Consider the following 22,012-nt stretch of genomic DNA (forward strand, 5'->3'; position numbering starts at 1 on the left):
CCTTATTTATCTACCTCCATGCATAGAGCACATACTGCCTTATTTATCTACCTCCATGCATAGAGCACATACTGCCTTATTTATCTACCTCCATGCATAGAGCACATACTGCCTTATTTATCTACCTCCATGCATAGAGCACATACTGCTTTATTTATCTACCTCCATGCATAGGTACAAACTGCTTTATTTATCTACCTCCATGCATAGAGCACATACTGCCTTATTTATCTACCTCCATGCATAGAGCACATACTGCTTTATTTATCTACCTCCATGCATAGAGTACAAACTGCTTTATTTATCTACCTCCATGCATAGAGTACATACTGATGTATTTATCTACCTCCATGCATAGAGTACATACTGCTTTATTTATCTACCTCCATGAATAGAGTACATACTGCTTAATCTATCTCTATGCATAGAGTACATACTGCTTTATCTATCTACCTCCATGCATAGAGAACAAACTGCTTTATTTATCTACCTCCATGCATAGAGTACAAACTGCTTTATTTATCTACCTCCATGCATAGAGTACAAACTGCTTTATTTATCTACCTCCATGGATAGAGTACACACTGCTTTATTTATCTACCTCCATGCATAGAGTACATACTGCTTTATTTATCTACCTCCATGCATAGAGTACAAACTGCTTTATTTATCTACCTCCATGCATAGAGTACAAACTGCTTTATTTATCTACCTCCATGGATAGAGTACATACTGCTTAATCTACCTCCATGCATAGAGTACAAACTGCTTTATTTATCTACCTCCATGCATAGAATACATACTGCTTAATCTACCTCCATGCATAGAGTACATACTGCTTTATTTATCTACCTCCATGCATAGAGTACATACTGCTTTATTTATCTACCTCCATGCATAGAGTACATACTGCTTTATTTATCTACCTCCATGCATAGAGTACATACTGCTTTATTTATCTACCTCCATGCATAGAGTACAAACTGCTTTATTTATCTACCTCCATGCATAGAGTACATACTGCTTTATTTATCTACCTCCATGCATAGAGTACAAACTGCTTTATTTATCTACCTCCATGCATAGAGTACAAACTGCTTTATTTATCTACCTCCATGCATAGAGTACAAACTGCTTTATTTATCTACCTCCATGGATAGAGTACATACTGCTTTATTTATCTACCTCCATGGATAGAGTACATACTGCTTTATTTATCTACCTCCATGCATAGAGAACAAACTGCTTTATTTATCTACCTCCATGCATAGAGTACAAACTGCTTCATTTATCTACCTCCATGCATAGAGTACAAACTGCTTTATTTATCTACCTCCATGGATAGAGTACATACTGCTTTATTTATCTACCTCCATGGATAGAGTACATACTGCTTTATTTATCTACCTCCATGCATAGAGAACAAACTGCTTTATTTATCTACCTCCATGCATAGAGTACAAACTGCTTTATTTATCTACCTCCATGCATAGATTACATACTGCTTTATTTATCTACCTCCATGCATAGAGTACAAACTGCTTTATTTATCTACCTCCATGGATAGAGTACATACTGCTTTATTTATCTACCTCCATGGATAGAGTACATACTGCTTTATTTATCTACCTCCATGCATAGAGAACAAACTGCTTTATTTATCTACCTCCATGCATAGAGTACAAACTGCTTCATTTATCTACCTCCATGCATAGAGTACAAACTGCTTTATTTATCTACCTCCATGGATAGAGTACATACTGCTTTATTTATCTACCTCCATGGATAGAGTACATACTGCTTTATTTATCTACCTCCATGCATAGAGTACAAACTGCTTTATTTATCTACCTCCATGCATAGAGTACAAACTGCTTTATTTATCTACCTCCATGCATAGAGTACAAACTGCTTTATTTATCTACCTCCATGGATAGAGTACATACTGCTTTATTTATCTACCTCCATGGATAGAGTACATACTGCTTTATTTATCTACCTCCATGGATAGAGTACATACTGCTTTATTTATCTACCTCCATGCATAGAGTACATACTGCTTAATCTACCTCCATGGACACTAAGAAACAAACAGAACACCATGGTAATGGAAAGAAAGTAGGGATGGCTGTAATTCATGTTGTTTTCAGTGTTAATAACGAGTGATAATTCCCCACACAGCCAATCAGACAGGCTGTTACAGCGGAGAAGAGACTGTTGTTATGTGATCCTTTCACAGGAAAACAAACCCATCCGTCAGAACATTAAATTAATGAATCCTCTCTCTCACTTTCTCTCTCTCTCTGTCTCTCTCTCTCGCTGTCTGTGTTTTCAACGCCCACTCCATATCTTCTTGAAAAACATAACTCTGGCCTGGTCACAGTGCTCCTCTGCAACACTAACATACCCCGAGTAACATTGACTTGTGTGCCCTCACTCCCACTGTAACAGTGTAGGGCCTAAGTAAAGCCTTATTATACATGTTTATAACACAGCTATTACATGGTGACAGTAGTACCTCCAAAACCCAGCAACGCTCCAAATAAACCACATGATACAATATGACCCATCGCTCTGGTATATCTGTTCATCCAGATAGACAATTGAAACATGCATCTGTTAGTTTTCCACTAATAACAGGACATCAGCGCATTAATTAATGTTTTTTCCTGCCTGTCTGTAATGTCCTGTTTCTCCCCGCCTGCTATTCATGGCTTTGTAAAGGTTCTGACTTGCAGTGATTAGATTCTGGGAGTAAATAGATGCGTGGAGGCTTCCCTCCCTCAGTTCTCCCTCTCCGCAGCCCTGCCACCGCCGCCAAGCACAGCCCAACATTCTGTTTGCAGATGTCTTTGTACATTATCTCAAATTGATTGTGCTTTAAAAAAGCAATTACAATGTATTCTATTTGGTATCAGTTAATGACTATGGGAGGCTTTGAAAAGGCTCTTTAGCGGTGAACCATGCATATAGAGGGAACTGGGTGGGATAGGGGGAGGGGGAGAGGGAGTTATGCATTCAGATAAGGGTCTAGGGAGTTTAACTGGTGTTCTTATTAAGAGTGTTGTAGGCTATTGACTGGCATTGGACTAGTCATTTAGGGGGCGTCAGTCTGTTGATTTCTGGAGTGGCTTTGTTCTGTTATGCAACGAATCTCTAATTGTAAATCAAGTGAAATACATTGACTTACCTATGACCATGTATAGATAAATATGTATCCCATGAGGTACGTACCACAGAGTTTTTGCAGAGACTTCTCAGAGTAGGTCTCCCGGTCGCAGCCCTTCCCAATATGGCTGGTCTGTAGCTCCACCATGGTCCTCACTGAGGAGAGAGGCCCTCCACACGTCTCCAGATGCATCTTGGGAAACAACTGCTTGCTGCCTGTGCCTGGCTCATAGTCCACTCTTTTGTTCCAGCCTAGGGAAGTCAGAAGACACAATGGTTAGGGGTGGGGAGTGTGTGTGTGTGTGTGTGTGTGTGTGTGTGTGTGTGTGTGTGTAAGAGAGAGAATGAGAGAGAGAAATAAAGAGAGAGAAAGAGAAAGAGATATGAGAGAATAACAGTGGTGGAGAATAAGAGAGGTGGAACCAGGAAGATAACTAGTGTCAGTGTGATCTTGGATGTGAATATACGGTCCTTCGAACTGGAGAACTTGAAAAGTTGCATTGTCTGAAGATTTTCACAATGTATGGTTTTGTGTCCATTCCTGCCTTGTAGGTCCCCAATAAAAAGGCGACAGCCCATTCCAGAGTTTTATGCAGTCAATAAAATGTCTAATAATGTGAATCAATGGCGCTTTCCACTGTACAGTATTGTGCTCACTAAATCACTGTGACATTAATAAAATGTAGAGTGTTCAGCCAGACCTGCTCGCTCACAGTGTGCAATGGTGGGCTGTGTGCATTTGTAGTGTCTATTCTGCAGTGTGTGTAACTAAGAAAAACAGGCAGCCAGAGAGAGGCAGGCTGAAAGAACCATGCAGGCAGAGCTGAACAGAAACACTGACTGGATAAGAAAGGAAACAGCCTGTCGCTGCCCTGTGGACTGTTAAATCTGTCACGTTCACTTCCTCACACACACACACACACACACACACACACACACACACACACACACACACACACACACACACACACACACACACACACACACACACACACACACACACACACACACACACACACACACACACACACACACACACACACTCCCTGCGCTCGTTAACACACACACACGCACACACACTCCCTGCGCTCGTTAACACACACACACACACGCACACACGCACACGCGCACATGCACGCACGCGCACATGCACGCACACGCACGCACGCACGCACGCACGCACGCACGCACACACACACACACACACACACACACACACACACACACACACACACACACACACACACACACACACCACCAACAGCTGTTTGTTGTTGTTTTATTTCAGCCTGCAGGGCTGTGGGCTACACTGGTTTTGTAGTGGTTTGGTTCGATGCAAGAAAACGCCTCTCTCCAGCCCAAACACAAACAGAAAACAGACAGGCAGACAGACAGACTAACACCCCCACAACAGTGATTGGCTGCTGGCAGAAGCTGTGTGGTTGTTGTCTACCTGCTGTCTGCACTGCAACACAACCAGTTGTTTCTATTTCCTTCCCTTCTCTCTGGGAAATTAAGTTTATTCTGGATTTCTTGTGTTTTTTTCTCTCCATGTTTGATCAGTCCAGAAAGTGACTTGGCTCATCAGAGTTCATATTCCCGCTCACATAGTAGTGCTGAGCGATTAGTGGTATTTGAGGTAGGTTCGGTTTCAGTTCGATTCTGAAAAAATATTTCAGTCGTGTATATGACATTTGTTTTATTTGATGAAAACATTATTTGATGACTTTATTATTTCATTCAAGTCATCATCTCATCTCTGTAGAGCTGCTGCCTATGCTGTCTTCAAGGTTAATAAGGAATACTTTTATGACTGCTGAATACCAGCTATCAGTCACTTATATGATGTATTTTCAGGTAGAGATATTGTACCTCAGTTCATTTTGGTGAATCACTCAACCCTATCATGTTAGTTCATTTTCCTTATCATATAGGTTCATATACAGACTCATTACCATACTCATATAGAGGATGATTGAGGTCAGTGATGGCAAGGCGGTGAATGTGGGGGGGGCCTGCCGGGACTCTGTGTGACTGAGCTGTTCCATTTGTGTCCCTGCTAAATGATTTACTCCTATTCATGAGGCACGGCAGCGCAGCTCACCCTGGGTCGTGCTACAAACACACGTTCACACAGGAACAGACACAAACACAGGCGCATAGATGTTACACTTTTTAACCCTTTTCTCCCCACTTTGGTGATATCCAATTGGTAGTTACAGACTTGTGTCAACTTCTGCAACTTCTGTACGGACTGGGGAGAGGCGAAGGTCGAGAGCTGTGCGTCCTCCGAAACACAACCCAACCAAGCCGCACAGCTTCATGACACAATGCCCACTTAACCCGGAAGCCAGCCGCACCAATGCTTCAGGGGAAACTCCGTACACCTGGCGACCGTGCACTGCGCCCGGCCCGCCACAGGAGTCACTAGTGCGCGATGGGACAAGGACATCCCTGCTAGCCAAACCCTCCCCTAACCAGGACGACGATGGGCCAATTGTGTGCCGCCCCATGGGTCTCCATGTGGCAGCCGGATGCCTGGACATGAACCCAGAATCTCTAGTGGCACCGCTAGCACTGCGAATCAGTGCCTTAGACCACCATGCCACTCACACATGCATATTGACAACACACACACAACACTCCACATACACTGCTGCTATTTTCTATTTTTATTACCTTATTTTCTTACTTTCAACTCTGCATTGGTGGGAAAGGGCTCGTAAGTAAGCATTTCACTGTGAAGTCTATACCTGTTGTATTCGTCACAAATACAACTTGATTTGATTTGGAATACTGTGTGATGTTTTATTCCAACACAAAAAGAAAACAATGGAACATGATGTAGTGATATGTTATGCTATGAGAGAGAGAGAACCTTGTCTATGGGTGTGTGTGTTCGTGTGCATGCATGCACATGTGTGTGTGTTCCATAACCCTGAACAACACATTACTCCAGTCCTGTCAAGCTGCAGTAGCAGAAGCATCCACAGCAAGGCCTCTCATAGATGTTACACTGTAATACACTGCCTCTCATAGATGTTACACTGTAATACACTGCCTCTCATAGATGTTACACTGTAATACACTGCCTCTCATAGATGTTACACTGTAATACACTGCCTCTCATAGATGTTACACTGTAATACACTGCCTCTCATAGATGTTACACTGTAATACACTGTCTCTCATAGATGTTACACTGTAATACACTGCCTCTCATAGATGTTACACTGTAATACGCTGCCTCTCATAGATGTTACACTGTAATACACTGCCTCTCATAGATGTTACACTGTAATACACTGCCTCTCATAGTTACACTGTATGTTACACTGTAATACACTGCCTCTCATAGATGTTACACTGTAATACACTGCCTCTCACACTGTAATACACTGCCTCTCATAGATGTTACACTGTAATACACTGCCTCTCATAGATGTTACACTGTAATACACTGCCTCTCATAGATGTTACACTGTAATACACTGCCTCTCATAGATGTTACACTGTAATACACTGCCTCTCATAGATGTTACACTGTAATACACTGCCTCTCATAGATGTTACACTGTAATACACTGCCTCTCATAGATGTTACACTGTAATACACTGCCTCTCATAGATGTTACACTGTAATACGCTCATAGATGTTACACTGTAATACTCATAGATGTTACACTGTAATACACTGCCTCTCATAGATGTTACACTGTAATACACTGCCTCTCATAGATGTTACACTGTAATACACTGCCTCTCATAGATGTTACACTGTAATACACTGCCTCTCATAGATGTTACACTGTAATACACTGCCTCTCATAGATGTTACACTGTAATACACTGCCTCTCATAGATGTTACACTGTAATACACTGCCTCTCATAGATGTTACACTGTAATACACTGCCTCTCATAGATGTTACACTGTAATACACTGCCTCTCATAGATGTTACACTGTAATACACTGCCTCTCATAGATGTTACACTGTAATACCTACACTGCCTCTCATAGATGTTACACTGTAATACACTGCCTCTCATAGATGTTACACTGTAATACACTGCCTCTCATAGATGTTACACTGTAATACACTGCCTCTCATAGATGTTACACTGTAATACACTGCCTCTCATAGATGTTACACTGTAATACACTGCCTCTCATAGATGTTACACTGTAATACACTGCCTCTCATAGATGTTACACTGTAATACACTGCCTCTCATAGATGTTACACTGTAATACACTGCCTCTCATAGATGTTACACTGTAATACACTGCCTCTCATAGATGTTACACTGTAATACACTGCCTCTCATAGATGTTACACTGTAATACACTGCCTCTCACTGTAATACACTGATGTGTTACACTGTAATACACTGCTCTCATAGATGTTACACTGTAATACACTGCCTTCACACTGTAATACACTGCCTCTCATAGATGTTACACTGTAATACACTGCCTCTCATAGATGTTACACTGTAATACACTGCCTCTCATAGATGTTACACTGTAATACACTGCCTCTCATAGATGTTACACTGTAATACACTGCCTCTCATAGATGTTACACTGTAATACACTGCCTCTCATAGATGTTACACTGTACACTGTAATGTTACACTGTAATACACTGCCTCTCATAGATGTTACACTGTAATACACTGCCTCTCATAGATGTTACACTGTAATACACTGCCTCTCATAGATGTTACACTGTAATGTTACACTGTAATACTCTCATAGATGTTACACTGTAATACACTGCCTCTCATAGATGTTACACTGTAATACACTGCCTCTCATAGATGTTACACTGTAATACACTGCACTGTAATACTCTCATAGATGTTACACTGTAATACACTGCCTCTCATAGATGTTACACTGTAATACACTGCCTCTCATAGATGTTACACTGTAATACACTGCCTCTCATAGATGTTACACTGTAATACACTGCCTCTCATAGATGTTACACTGTAATACACTGCCTCTCATAGATGTTACACTGTAATACACTGCCTCTCATGTAGATGTGTTACACTGTAATACACTGCCTCTCATAGATGTTACACTGTAATACACTGCCTCTCATAGATGTTACACTGTAATACACTGCCTCTCATAGATGTTACACTGTAATACACTGCCTCTCATAGATGTTACACTGTAATACACTGCCTCTCATAGATGTTACACTGTAATACACTGCCTCTCATAGATGTTACACTGTAATACACTGCCTCTCATAGATGTTACACTGTAATACACTGCCTCTCATAGATGTTACACTGTAATACACTGACTCTCATAGATGTTACACTGTAATACACTGCCTCTCATAGATGTTACACTGTAATACACTGCCTCTCATAGATGTTACACTGTAATACACTGCCTCTCATAGATGTTACACTGTAATACACTGCCTCTCATAGATGTTACACTGTAATACACTGCCTCTCATAGATGTTACACTGTAATACACTGCCTCTCATAGATGTTACACTGCCTCTCATAGATGTTACACTGTAATACACTGCCTCTCATAGATGTTACTGTAATACACTGCCTCTCATAGATGTTACACTGTAATACACTGCCTCATCATAGATGTTTACACTGTAATACACTGCCTCTCATAGATGTTACACTGTAATACACTGCCTCTCATAGATGTTACACTGTAATACACTGCCTCTCATAGATGTTACACTGTGCCTCTCATAGATGTTACACTGTAATACACTGCCTCTCATAGATGTTACTGCCTCTCATAGATGTTACACTGTAATACACTGCCTCTCATAGATGTTACACTGTAATACACTGCCTCTCATAGATGTTACACTGTAATACACTGCCTCTCATAGATGTTACACTGTAATACACTGCCTCTCATAGATGTTACACTGTAATACACTGCCTCTCATAGATGTTACACTGTAATACACTGCCTCTCATAGATGTTACACTGTAATACACTGCCTCTCATAGATGTTACACTGTAATACACTGCCTCTCATAGATGTTACACTGTAATACACTGCCTCTCATAGATGTTACACTGTAATACACTGCCTCTCATAGATGTTACACTGTAATACACTGCCTCTCATAGATGTTACACTGTAATACACTGCCTCTCATAGATGTTACACTGTAATACACTGCCTCTCATAGATGATGTTACACTGTAATACACTGCCTCTCATAGATGTTACACTGTAATACACTGCCTCTCATAGATGTTACACTGTAATACACTGCCTCTCATAGATGTTACACTGTAATACCTGCTCATAGATGTTACACTGTAATACACTGCCTCTCATAGATGTTACACTGTAATACACTGCCTCTCATAGATGTTACTGTAATACACTGCATAGATGTTACACTGTAATACACTGCCTCTCATAGATGTTACACTGTAATACTGCACTCTCATAGATGTTACACTGTAATACACTGCCTCTCATAGATGTTACACTGTAATACACTGCCTCTCATAGATGTTACACTGTATAGATGTTACACTGCACTGCTCATAGATGTTACACTGTAATACACTGCCTCTCATAGATGTTACACTGTAATACACTGCCTCTCATAGATGTTACACTGATGCCTCTCATAGATGTTACACTGTAATACACTGCCTCTCATAGATGTTACACTGTAATACACTGCCTCTCATAGATGTTACACTGTAATACACTGCCTCTCATAGATGTTACACTGTAATACACTGCCTCTCATAGATGTTAGTAATACACTGCCTCTCATAGATGTTACACTGTAATACACTGCCTCTCATAGATGTTACACTGTAATACACTGCCTCTCATAGATGTTACACTGTAATACACTGCCTCTCATAGATGTTACACTGTAATACACTGCCTCTCATAGATGTTACACTGTAATACACTGCCTCTCATAGATGTTACACTGTAATACACTGCCTCTCATAGATGTTACACTGTAATACACTGCCTCTCATAGATGTTACACTGTAATACACTGCCTCTCATAGATGTTACACTGTAATACACTGCCTCTCATAGATGTTACACTGTAATACACTGCCTCTCATAGATGTTACACTGTAATACACTGCCTCTCATAGATGTTACACTGTAATACACTGACTCTCATAGATGTTACACTGTAATACACTGCCTCTCATAGATGTTACACTGTAATACACTGCCTCTCATAGATGTTACACTGTAATACACTGCCTCTCATAGATGTTACACTGTAATACACTGCCTCTCATAGATGTTACACTGTAATACACTGCCTCTCATAGATGTTACACTGTAATACACTGCCTCTCATAGATGTTACACTGTAATACACTGCCTCTCATAGATGTTACACTGTAATACACTGCCTCTCATAGATGTTACACTGTAATACACTGCCTCTCATAGATGTTACACTGTAATACACTGCCTCTGCCTCTCATAGATGTTACACTGTAATACACTGCCTCTCATAGATGTTACACTGTAATACACTGCCTCTCATAGATGTTACACTGTAATACACTGCCTCTCATAGATGTTACACTGTAATACACTGCCTCTCATAGATGTTACACTGTAATACACTGCCTCTCATAGATGTTACACTGTAATACACTGCCTCTCATAGATGTTACACTGTAATACACTGCCTCTCATAGATGTTACACTGTAATACACTGCCTCTCATAGATGTTACACTGTAATACACTGCCTCTCATAGATGTTACACTGTAATACACTGCCTCTCATAGATGTTACACTGTAATACACTGCCTCTCATAGATGTTACACTGTAATACACTGCCCTCATAGATGTTACACTGCACTGACTCTCATAGATGTTACACTGTAATACACTGCCTCTCATAGATGTTACACTGTAATACACTGACTCTCATAGATGTTACACTGTAATACACTGCCTCTCATAGATGTTACACTGTAATACACTGACTCTCATAGATGTTACACTGTAATACACTGCCTCTCATAGATGTTACACTGTAATACACTGCCTCTCATAGATGTTACACTGTAATACACTGCTCTCATAGATGTTACACTGTAATACACTGCCTCTCATAGATGTTACACTGTAATACACTGACTCTCATAGATGTTACACTGTAATACACTGCCTCTCATAGATGTTACACTGTAATACACTGCCTCTCATAGATGTTACACTGTAATACACTGCCTCTCATAGATGTTACACTGTAATACACTGCCTCTCATAGATGTTACACTGTAATACACTGCCTCTCATAGATGTTACACTGTAATACACTGCCTCTCATAGATGTTACACTGTAATACACTGCCTGATGTTACACTCACTGCCTCTCATAGATGTTACACTGTAATACACTGCCTCTCATAGATGTTACACTGTAATACACTGCCTCTCATAGATGTTACACTGTAATACACTGCCTCTCATAGATGTTACACTGTAATACACTGCCTCTCATAGATGTTACACTGTAATACACTGCCTCTCATAGATGTTACACTGTAATACACTGCCTCTCATAGATGTTACACTGTAATACACTGCCTCTCATAGATGTTACACTGTAATACACTGCCTCTCATAGATGTTACACTGTAATACACTGCCTCTCATAGATGTTACACTGTAATACACTGCCTCTCATAGATGTTACACTGTAATACACTGCCTCTCATAGATGTTACACTGTAATACACTGCCTCTCATAGATGTTACACTGTAATACACTGCCTCTCATAGATGTTACACTGTAATACACTGCCTCTCATAGATGTTACACTGTAATACACTGACTCTCATAGATGTTACACTGTAATACACTGCCTCTCATAGATGTTACACTGTAATACACTGCCTCTCATAGATGTTACACTGTAATACACTGCCTCTCATAGATGTTACACTGTAATACACTGCCTCTCATAGATGTTACACTGTAATACACTGCCTCTCATAGATGTTACACTGTAATACACTGCCTCTCATAGATGTTACACTGTAATACACTGCCTCTCATAGATGTTACACTGTAATACACTGACTCTCATAGATGTTACACTGTAATACACTGCCTCTCATAGATGTTACACTGTAATACACTGCCTCTCATAGATGTTACACTGTAATACACTGCCTATAGATACACTGTCTCATAGATGTTACACTGTAATACACTGCCTCTCATAGATGTTACACTGTAATACACTGCCTCTCATAGATGTTACACTGTAATACACTGACTCTCATAGATGTTACACTGTAATACACTGTATAGATGTTACACTGTAATACACTGCCTCTCATAGATGTTACACTGTAATACACTGCCTCTCATAGATGTTACACTGTAATACACTGCCTCTCATAGATGTTACACTGTAATACACTGCCTAATACACTGTAATACACTGCCTCTCATAGATGTTACACTGTAATACACTGCCTCTCATAGATGTTACACTGTAATACACTGCCTCTCATAGATGTTACACTGTAATACACTGCCTCTCATAGATGTTACACTGTAATACACTGCCTCTCATAGATGTTACACTGTAATACACTGCCTCTCATAGATGTTACACTGTAATACACTGCCTCTCATAGATGTTACACTGTAATACACTGCCTCTCATAGATGTTACACTGTAATACACTGCCTCTCATAGATGTTACACTGTAATACACTGCCTCTCATAGATGTTACACTGTAATACACTGCCTCTCATAGATGTTACACTGTAATACACTGACTCTCATAGATGTTACACTGTAATACACTGCCTCTCATAGATGTTACACTGTAATACACTGCCTCTCATAGATGTTACACTGTAATACACTGCCTCTCATAGATGTTACACTGTAATACACTGCCTCTCATAGATGTTACACTGTAATACACTGCCTCTCATAGATGTTACACTGTAATACACTGCCTCTCATAGATGTTACACTGTAATACACTGCCTCTCATAGATGTTACACTGTAATACACTGCCTCTCATAGATGTTACACTGTACACTGTAATACACTGCCTCTCATAGATGTTACACTGTAATACACTGCCTCTCATAGATGTTACACTGTAATACACTGCCTCTCATAGATGTTACACTGTAATACACTGACTCTCATAGATGTTACACTGTAATACACTGCCTCTCATAGATGTTACACTGTAATACACTGCCTCTCATAGATGTTACACTGTAATACACTGCCTCTCATAGATGTTACACTGTAATACACTGCCTCTCATAGATGTTACACTGTAATACACTGCCTCTCATAGATGTTACACTGTAATACACTGCCTCTCATAGATGTTACACTGTAATACACTGCCTCTCATAGATGTTACACTGTAATACACTGCCTCTCATAGATGTTACACTGTAATACACTGACTCTCATAGATGTTACACTGTAATACACTGCCTCTCATAGATGTTACACTGTAATACACTGTAATACACTGCCTCTCATAGATGTTACACTGTAATACACTGCCTCTCATAGATGTTACACTGTAATACACTGCCTCTCATAGATGTTACACTGTAATACACTGCCTCTCATAGATGTTACACTGTAATACACTGCCTCTCATAGATGTTACACTGTAATACACTGCCTCTCATAGATGTTACACTGTAATACACTGCCTCTCATAGATGTTACACTGTAATACACTGCCTCTCATAGATGTTACACTGTAATACACTGCCTCTCATAGATGTTACACTGTAATACACTGCCTCTCATAGATGTTACACTGTAATACACTGCCTCTCATAGATGTTACACTGTAATACACTGCCTCTCATAGATGTTACACTGTAATACACTGCCTCTCATAGATGTTACACTGTAATACACTGCCTCTCATAGATGTTACACTGTAATACACTGCCTCTCATAGATGTTACACTGTAATACACTGCCTCTCATAGATGTTACACTGTAATACACTGCCTCTCATAGATGTTACACTGTAATACACTGCCTCTCATAGATGTTACACTGTAATACACTGCCTCTCATAGATGTTACACACTGTAAGATGTTACACTGCCTCTCATAGATGTTACACTGTAATACACTGCCTCTCATAGATGTTACACTGTAATACACTGCCTCTCATAGATGTTACACTGTAATACACTGCCTCTCATAGATGTTACACTGTAATACACTGCCTCTCATAGATGTTACACTGTAATACACTGCACTCTCATAGATGTTACACTGTAATACACTGCCTCTCATAGATGTTACACTGTAATACACTGCCTCTCATAGATGTTACACTGTAATACACTGCCTCTCATAGATGTTACACTGTAATACACTGCCTCTCATAGATGTTACACTGTAATACACTGCCTCTCATAGATGTTACACTGTAATACACTGCCTCTCATAGATGTTACACTGTAATACACTGCCTCTCAAGATGTTACACTGTAATACACTGCCTCTCATAGATGTTACACTGTAATACACTGCCTCTCATAGATGTTACACTGTAATACACTGCCTCTCATAGATGTTACACTGTAATACACTGCCTCTCATAGATGTTACACTGTAATACACTGCCTCTCATAGATGTTACACTGTAATACACTGCCTCTCATAGATGTTACACTGTAATACACTGCCTCTCATAGATGTTACACTGTAATACACTGCCTCTCATAGATGTTACACTGTAATACACTGCCTCTCATAGATGTTACACTGTAATACACTGCCTCTCATAGATGTTACACTGTAATACACTGCTCTCATAGATGTTACACTGTAATACACTGCCTCTCATAGATGTTACACTGTAATACACTGCCTCTCATAGATGTTACACTGTAATACACTGCACTGCCTCTCATAGATGTTACACTGTAATACACTGCCTCTCATAGATGTTACACTGTAATACACTGCCTCTCATAGATGTTACACTGTAATACACTGCCTCTCAAGATGTTACACTGTAATACACTGCCTCTCATAGATGTTACACTGTAATACACTGCCTCTCATAGATGTTACACTGTAATACACTGCCTCTCATAGATGTTACACTGTAATACACTGACTCTCATAGATGTTACACTGTAATACACTGCCTCTCATAGATGTTACACTGTAATACACTGCCTCTCATAGATGTTACACTGTAATACACTGCCTCTCATAGATGTTACACTGTAATACACTGCCTCTCATAGATGTTACACTGTAATACACTGCCTCTCATAGATGTTACACTGTAATACACTGCCTCTCATAGATGTTACACTGTAATACACTGCCTCTCATAGATGTTACACTGTAATACACTGCCTCTCATAGATGTTACACTGTAATACACTGCCTCTCATAGATGTTACACTGTAATACACTGCTCTCATAGATGTTACACTGTAATACACTGCCTCTCATAGATGTTACACTGTAATACACTGCCTCTCATAGATGTTACACTGTAATACACTGCCTCTCATAGATGTTACACTGTAATACACTGCCTCTCATAGATGTTACACTGTAATACACTGCCTCTCATAGATGTTACACTGTAATACACTGCCTCTCATAGATGTTACACTGTAATACACTGCCTCTCATAGATGTTACACTGTAATACACTGCCTCTCATAGATGTTACACTGTAATACACTGCCTCTCATAGATGTTACACTGTAATACACTGCCTCATAGATGTTACACTAATACACTGATGATTACACTGTAATACACTGCCTCTCATAGATGTTACACTGTAATACACTGCCTCTCATAGATGTTACACTGTAATACACTGCCTCTCATAGATGTTACACTGTAATACACTGCCTCTCATAGATGTTACACTGTAATACACTGCCTCTCATAGATGTTACACTGTAATACACTGACTCTCATAGATGTTACACTGTAATACACTGACTCTCATAGATGTTACACTGTAATACACTGACTCTCATAGATGTTACACTGTAATACACTGCCTCTCATAGATGTTACACTGTAATACACTGCCTCTCATAGATGTTACACTGTAATACACTGCCTCTCATAGATGTTACACTGTAATACACTGCCTCTCATAGATGTTACACTGTAATACACTGCCTCTCATAGATGTTACACTGTAATACACTGCCTCTCATAGATGTTACACTGTAATACACTGCCTCTCATAGATGTTACACTGTAATACACTGCCTCTCATAGATGTTACACTGTAATACACTGCCTCTCATAGATGTTACACTGTAATACACTGCCTCTCATAGATGTTACACTGTAATACACTGCCTCTCATAGATGTTACACTGTAATACACTGCCTCTCATAGATGTTACACTGTAATACACTGCCTCTCATAGATGTTATACTGTAATACACTGCCTCTCATAGATGTTATACTGTAATACACCCTGTCCTCTCTCCCTCTTTACTCTGTTCTCTCTTCCTCTTTACCCTGTCCTCTCTCCCTCTTTACCCTGTCCTCTCTCCCTCTTTACCCTGTCCTCTCTCCCTCTTTACCCTGTCCTCTCTCCCTATTTACCCTGTCCTCTCTCCCTCTTTACCCTGTCCTCTCTCCCTCTTTACCCTGTCCTCTCTCCCTCTTTACCCTGTCCTCTCTCCCTCTTTACCCTGTCCTCTCTCCCTATTTACCCTGTCCTCTCTCCCTCTTTACCCTGTCCTCTCTCCCTCTTTACCCTGTCCTCTCTCCCTCTTTACCCTGTCCTCTCTCCCTCTTTACCCTGTCCTCTCTCCCTCTTTACCCTGTCCTCTCTCCCTCTTTACCCTGTCCTCTCTCCCTCTTTACCCTGTCCTCTCACCCTCTTTACCCTGTCCTCTCTCCCTCTTTACCCTGTTCTCTCTATCTCTTTTCTCTCCTCTCTTATCCACTCCTTTTTACCCCTCTACCTTCATCCACTCAGCTCCCATCCATATTTATATTTTAGATAGCACTTTCCTTCTCTCCATCTCATACTTCATACCTCTCTGCCTCCCTTGCTCTCTCTCTCCATCTCATACTTCATACCTCTCTGCCTCCCTTGCTCTGTCTCTCTCCCTTTAAGCCTCCATGTTGAAGCTTTCCTGTCACTGCTGATGTTCTTTTAAAGTGTCCTCTTTTTGTTCTTTAGTGGCGGAATTGCTCTCAGAATTGGCTGCATGACAAAAAGCTGTCAATGGGAAACGTGTTGCTACAGGAGAGTTGGGCCCTGGAATCCAAACCAAGTAAAATACAGAAGTAAATAGAGACAATGTTTTAGCCCTCAAAACACTGAGTGAAACCTTCAGAGACAATGAGCTTCTCTTCAGTAAAACATGAACACCTGATTCACCGAATCAATTCTTTACATCCTGTACTTTCTTTGTTGATACCACTTGAGTCATAAGATTTTAACATTATAAAGTTATTATCCATGTGTATGTGTGTGTGTGAGTGTGTGCATGTGATTGCTGGTGTGTATGTGTGTGTGAGAGTGTATGCATGTGATTGCTGGTGTGTATGTGTGTGTGAGAGTGTGTGCATGTGATTGCTGGTGTGTGTGAGTGTGTGCATGTGATTGCTAGTGTGTATGTGTGTGTGTGAGTGTGTGCATGTGTTTGCTGGTGTGTATGTGTGTGTGAGAGTGTATGCATGTGATTGCTGGTGTGTATGTGTGTGTGTGTGTGCATGTGATTGCCGGTGTGTATGTGTGCCCCTGTGGATCTTATCTACACTTCTTTACATCACCTACCTGTTTTTCAAAAGCCCATCTTCACCTTGACAGAAAGAGGTGAACCTATACCACAGTTCCCCTCTCGCATCCATCATTTCTCAATCAGTCCATCTCTAAGACAGGCTAGAGGGCTAATCTCCAGCCCGCCTAGCTACTCACTAGACTCCATGATCACTCGGCTACGCATGCCTCTCCCTAATGCCAATATACCTTGTCCATTGCTGTTTTGATGAGTGATTATTGTCTTATTTCACTGTAGAGCCTCCAGCCCTGCTCAATACGTCTTAGCTAACCCTTTAGTACCACCTCCCAATAATGCGGTGACCTCACCTGGTTTAAATGATGTCTCTAGAGACAATACCTCTCTCATCATCACTCAATGCCTAGGTTTACGTCCACTGTATTCAAATCCTACCATATCCTCGTCTTGAATATATTATTCTGTGCCCAGAAACTTGCTCCTTTCACTCTGTTCCGAACGCACTAGACGACTAGTTCTTATAGCCTTTAGCCGTACCTTTATCCTACTCCTCCTCTGTTCCTCTGGTGATGTAGAGGTTAATCCAGGCCCTGCAGTGCCTAGTTCCACTCCCATTCCCCAGGCGCACTCATTTGTTGACTTCTATAACTGTAAAAGCCTTGGTTTCGTGCATGTTAACATTAGAAGCCTCCTCTCTCCTCTCCTCTCCTCTCTAGTTTGTTTTATTCACTGCTTTAGTTTGAAAATCCAGATGTCCTAGCCGTGTCTGAATCCTGGATTAGGAAGGCCACCAAAAACACAGAAATTTCCATCCCTAACTATAAAATTTTCCGACAAGATAGAACTGCCAAAGGGGGCAGAGTTGCAATATAATGCATAGATAGCCTGCAGAGTCCTGTCATACTATCCAGGTCTGTGCCAAAACAATTTGAGCTTCTACTTTTAAAAATGCACCTTTCCAGAAACAAGTCTTTCACCGTTGCCAACTGCTATAGACCACCTTCTGTCCCCAGCTGTGCCCTGGACACCATATGTGAACTGATTGCCCCCCATCTATCTTCAGAGCTCGTGCTGCTAGGCGACCTAAACTGGGACATGCTTAACACCCCAGCTGTCCTACAATCTAAACTAGATGCCATCAATCTTACATAAATTATCAATGAACCTACCAGGTACTACCCCAAATCCGTAAACACGGGCACCCTCATAGATAACATCCCAACCAACCTGCCCTCCAAATACACCTCTGTTGTCTTCAACCAGGATCTCAGCGATCACTGCCTCATTGCTTGCGTCCATAATGGGTCTGCGGTCAAACGACCATGCATCATCACTGTTAAAAACTCCCTAAATCACTTCAACGAGTGGGCCTTTCTAATCTACCTGGCCCGAGTATCCTGGAAGGATATTCACCTCAATCCATCAGTAGAGGAAGCCTGGTTATTCTTTAAAAGTGCTTTCCTCACCATCTTAAATAAACATGCCCCAATCAAAAAAGTTAGAACCAGGAACAGATATATCCCTTGGTTCACTCCAGACCTGACTGCCCTTGACCAGCACAAAACATCCTGTGGCGTTCTGCATTAGTATCGAATAGCCCCCACGATATGAAACTTTCAGGGATGTTTGGAACCAATAAACACATGCAGTTAGGAAAGCAAAGGCTAGCTTTTTCAAACAGAAAATGTTCTGGGACATTGTAAATTCCATGGAGAATAAGATCACCTCACTGCTGTCCACTGCAGTGAGGCTAGGAAACATTGTCACCACCGATAAATCCCAGATAATTGAGAATTTCAATAAGCATTTTTCTACGGCTGGCCATGCTTTCCACCTGGCTACCCCTCCCCCGGGCAACAGCCCTGCACCCCCCTCAGCAACTTTCCCAAGCCTCCCAAATTTCTTCTTCACCCAAATCCAAATAGCCGATGTTCTGAAAGAGCTGGACCCGTACAAATCAGCTGGGCTAGACAATCTGGACCCTCTCTTTCTAAAATTATCCGCCGCAATTGTTGCAACTCCTATTACTAGCCTGTTGAACCTCTCTTTCGTATCGTCTGAGATCCCCAAAGATTGGAAAGCTGTTGCTGTCATCCCCCTCTTCAAAGGGAGAGACACTCTAGACCCAAACTATTGCAGACCTATATCTATCCTACCCTGCCTTTCTAAGGTCTTCGAAAGCCAAGTTAACAAACAGATCACTGACCATTTCGAATCCCACCGTACCTACGCAATCCAGTTTCTGAGTTGGTCATGGGTGCACCTTAGCCACGCTCAAGGTCCTAAACGAGATCATAACCGCCATCGATAAGAGACAATACTGTGCAGCTGCATTCATCGACCAGGCCAAGGCTTTCAACTTTGTCAATCACCACATTCATATCGGCAGACAGCCTTGGTTTTTCAAATGACTGCCTCGCTTGGTTCACCAACTACTTCACAGACAGAGTTCAGTGTGTCAAATCAGAGGGCCTGTTGACCGGACCTCTGGCAGTCTCTATGGGGGTGCCACAGGGTTCAATTCTCGGGCTGACTTTTTTCTCTGTATCAACAATGATGTCGCTCTTGCTGCTGGTGATTCTCTGATTCTCTACACAGACGGCATCATTCTGTATACTTCTGACCATTCTTTGGACACTGTGTTAACTAACCTCCAAACGAGCTTCAATACCATACAACTCTCCTTCCGTGGCCTCCAACTACTCTTAAATGCAAGTAAAACTAAATGCATGCTCTTCAACCGATCGCTGCCCGCACCTGCCCGCCTGTCCAGCATCACTACTCTGGACGGTTCTGACTTAGAATATGTGGACTACTACAAATACCTATGTGTCTGCTTAGATTGTAAACTCTCCTTCCAGACTGACATTACGCATCTCCAATTCAAAATTAAATCTAAAAACGGCTTCCTATTCGCGAGAAAGCATCATTCACTCTTGCTGCCAAAAATACCCTCATAAAACTGATTATCCTACCGATCCTTGACTTCGGCGATGTCATTTACAAAATAGCCTCAAACACTCTACTCAGCAAATTGGATATAGTCTATCACAGTGCCATCCGTTTTGTCACCAAAGCCCCATATACTACCCACTACTGCGACCTGTATGCTCTCGTTGGCTGCCCCTCGTTTCATATTCATTGCCAAACCCACTGGCTCCAGGTCATCTATACGTCTTTGCTAGGTAAAGCCCAGCCTTATCTCAGCTCACTGGTCATCATAGCAGCACCCACCCGCAGCAAGCGCTCCAGCAGATATATTTCACTTGTCACCCCCAAAACCAAATCCTCCTTTGGCCGCCTTTCCTTCCAGTTCTCTGATGTCAATGACTGGAACGAATTGCAAAAATCTCTGAAGCTGGAGACTCATATCTCCCTCTCCAACTTTAAGCATCAGCATCACATTCATCTTCTGCACATCTATCACTCCAGTGTTTAATTGCTAAATTGTAATTTGTTCTCCACTATGGCCTATTTAATGCCTTACATCCCTTATCTTACCTCATTTGCACACACTGTATATAGACTTTTCTATTGTGTAACTGACTGTATGTTTGTTTATTCCATGTGTATTTCTGTGTTGTTGTTTGTGTCGCACTGCTTTGCTTTATCTTGGTCAGGTTGTAAATGAGAACTGGTTCTCAACTAGCCTACCTGGTTAAATAAAGGTGAAATAAAAAATGTAAAAAAATCTAACAGACAGCCCTTGTCTTCCTTCAGTGTGTCCTCACACTACTAGAGGATAGAGAGAGTCGAATTGAGAGGAGAGTTGATAAGAGGCCAGAGAGTGTGTGGTGTCTGTGAGAACTACAGAGCCTTATCAGAGAGAGAGAGAGAGAGAGAGAGAGAGAGAGAGAGAGAGAGAGAGAGAGAGACCGAGAGTGTGGCCGTAACTACATATGAGGACACCGACACCTCTCATTTTTTTATATACAGTCCCAGTGAAACGTTTGGACACACCTCCTCATTCAAGGGTTTTTCTTTATTTGTATTATTTTCTACATTGTAGAATAATAGTGAAGACATCACAACTATGAAAT

The 22,012-nt window shown here is 41.2% G+C and overlaps 1 protein-coding gene across 1 annotated transcript in view; it reads right to left on the minus strand.

The window, feature by feature from the left end:
- LOC118396889 (calsyntenin-2-like) overlaps window positions 1-22,012 on the minus strand; it is a 365,777-nt gene that overhangs the window by 205,499 nt on the left and 138,266 nt on the right. The window contains exon 5 of the mRNA XM_052467906.1: window positions 3,235-3,420. Coding sequence (XP_052323866.1) covers window positions 3,235-3,420 — 186 coding nt within the window. The remainder of the gene's footprint in view (window positions 1-3,234; window positions 3,421-22,012) is intronic.

Source organism: Oncorhynchus keta, chromosome 18, assembly GCF_023373465.1.
Source record: "Oncorhynchus keta strain PuntledgeMale-10-30-2019 chromosome 18, Oket_V2, whole genome shotgun sequence".
Taxonomy (NCBI): domain Eukaryota; kingdom Metazoa; phylum Chordata; class Actinopteri; order Salmoniformes; family Salmonidae; genus Oncorhynchus; species Oncorhynchus keta.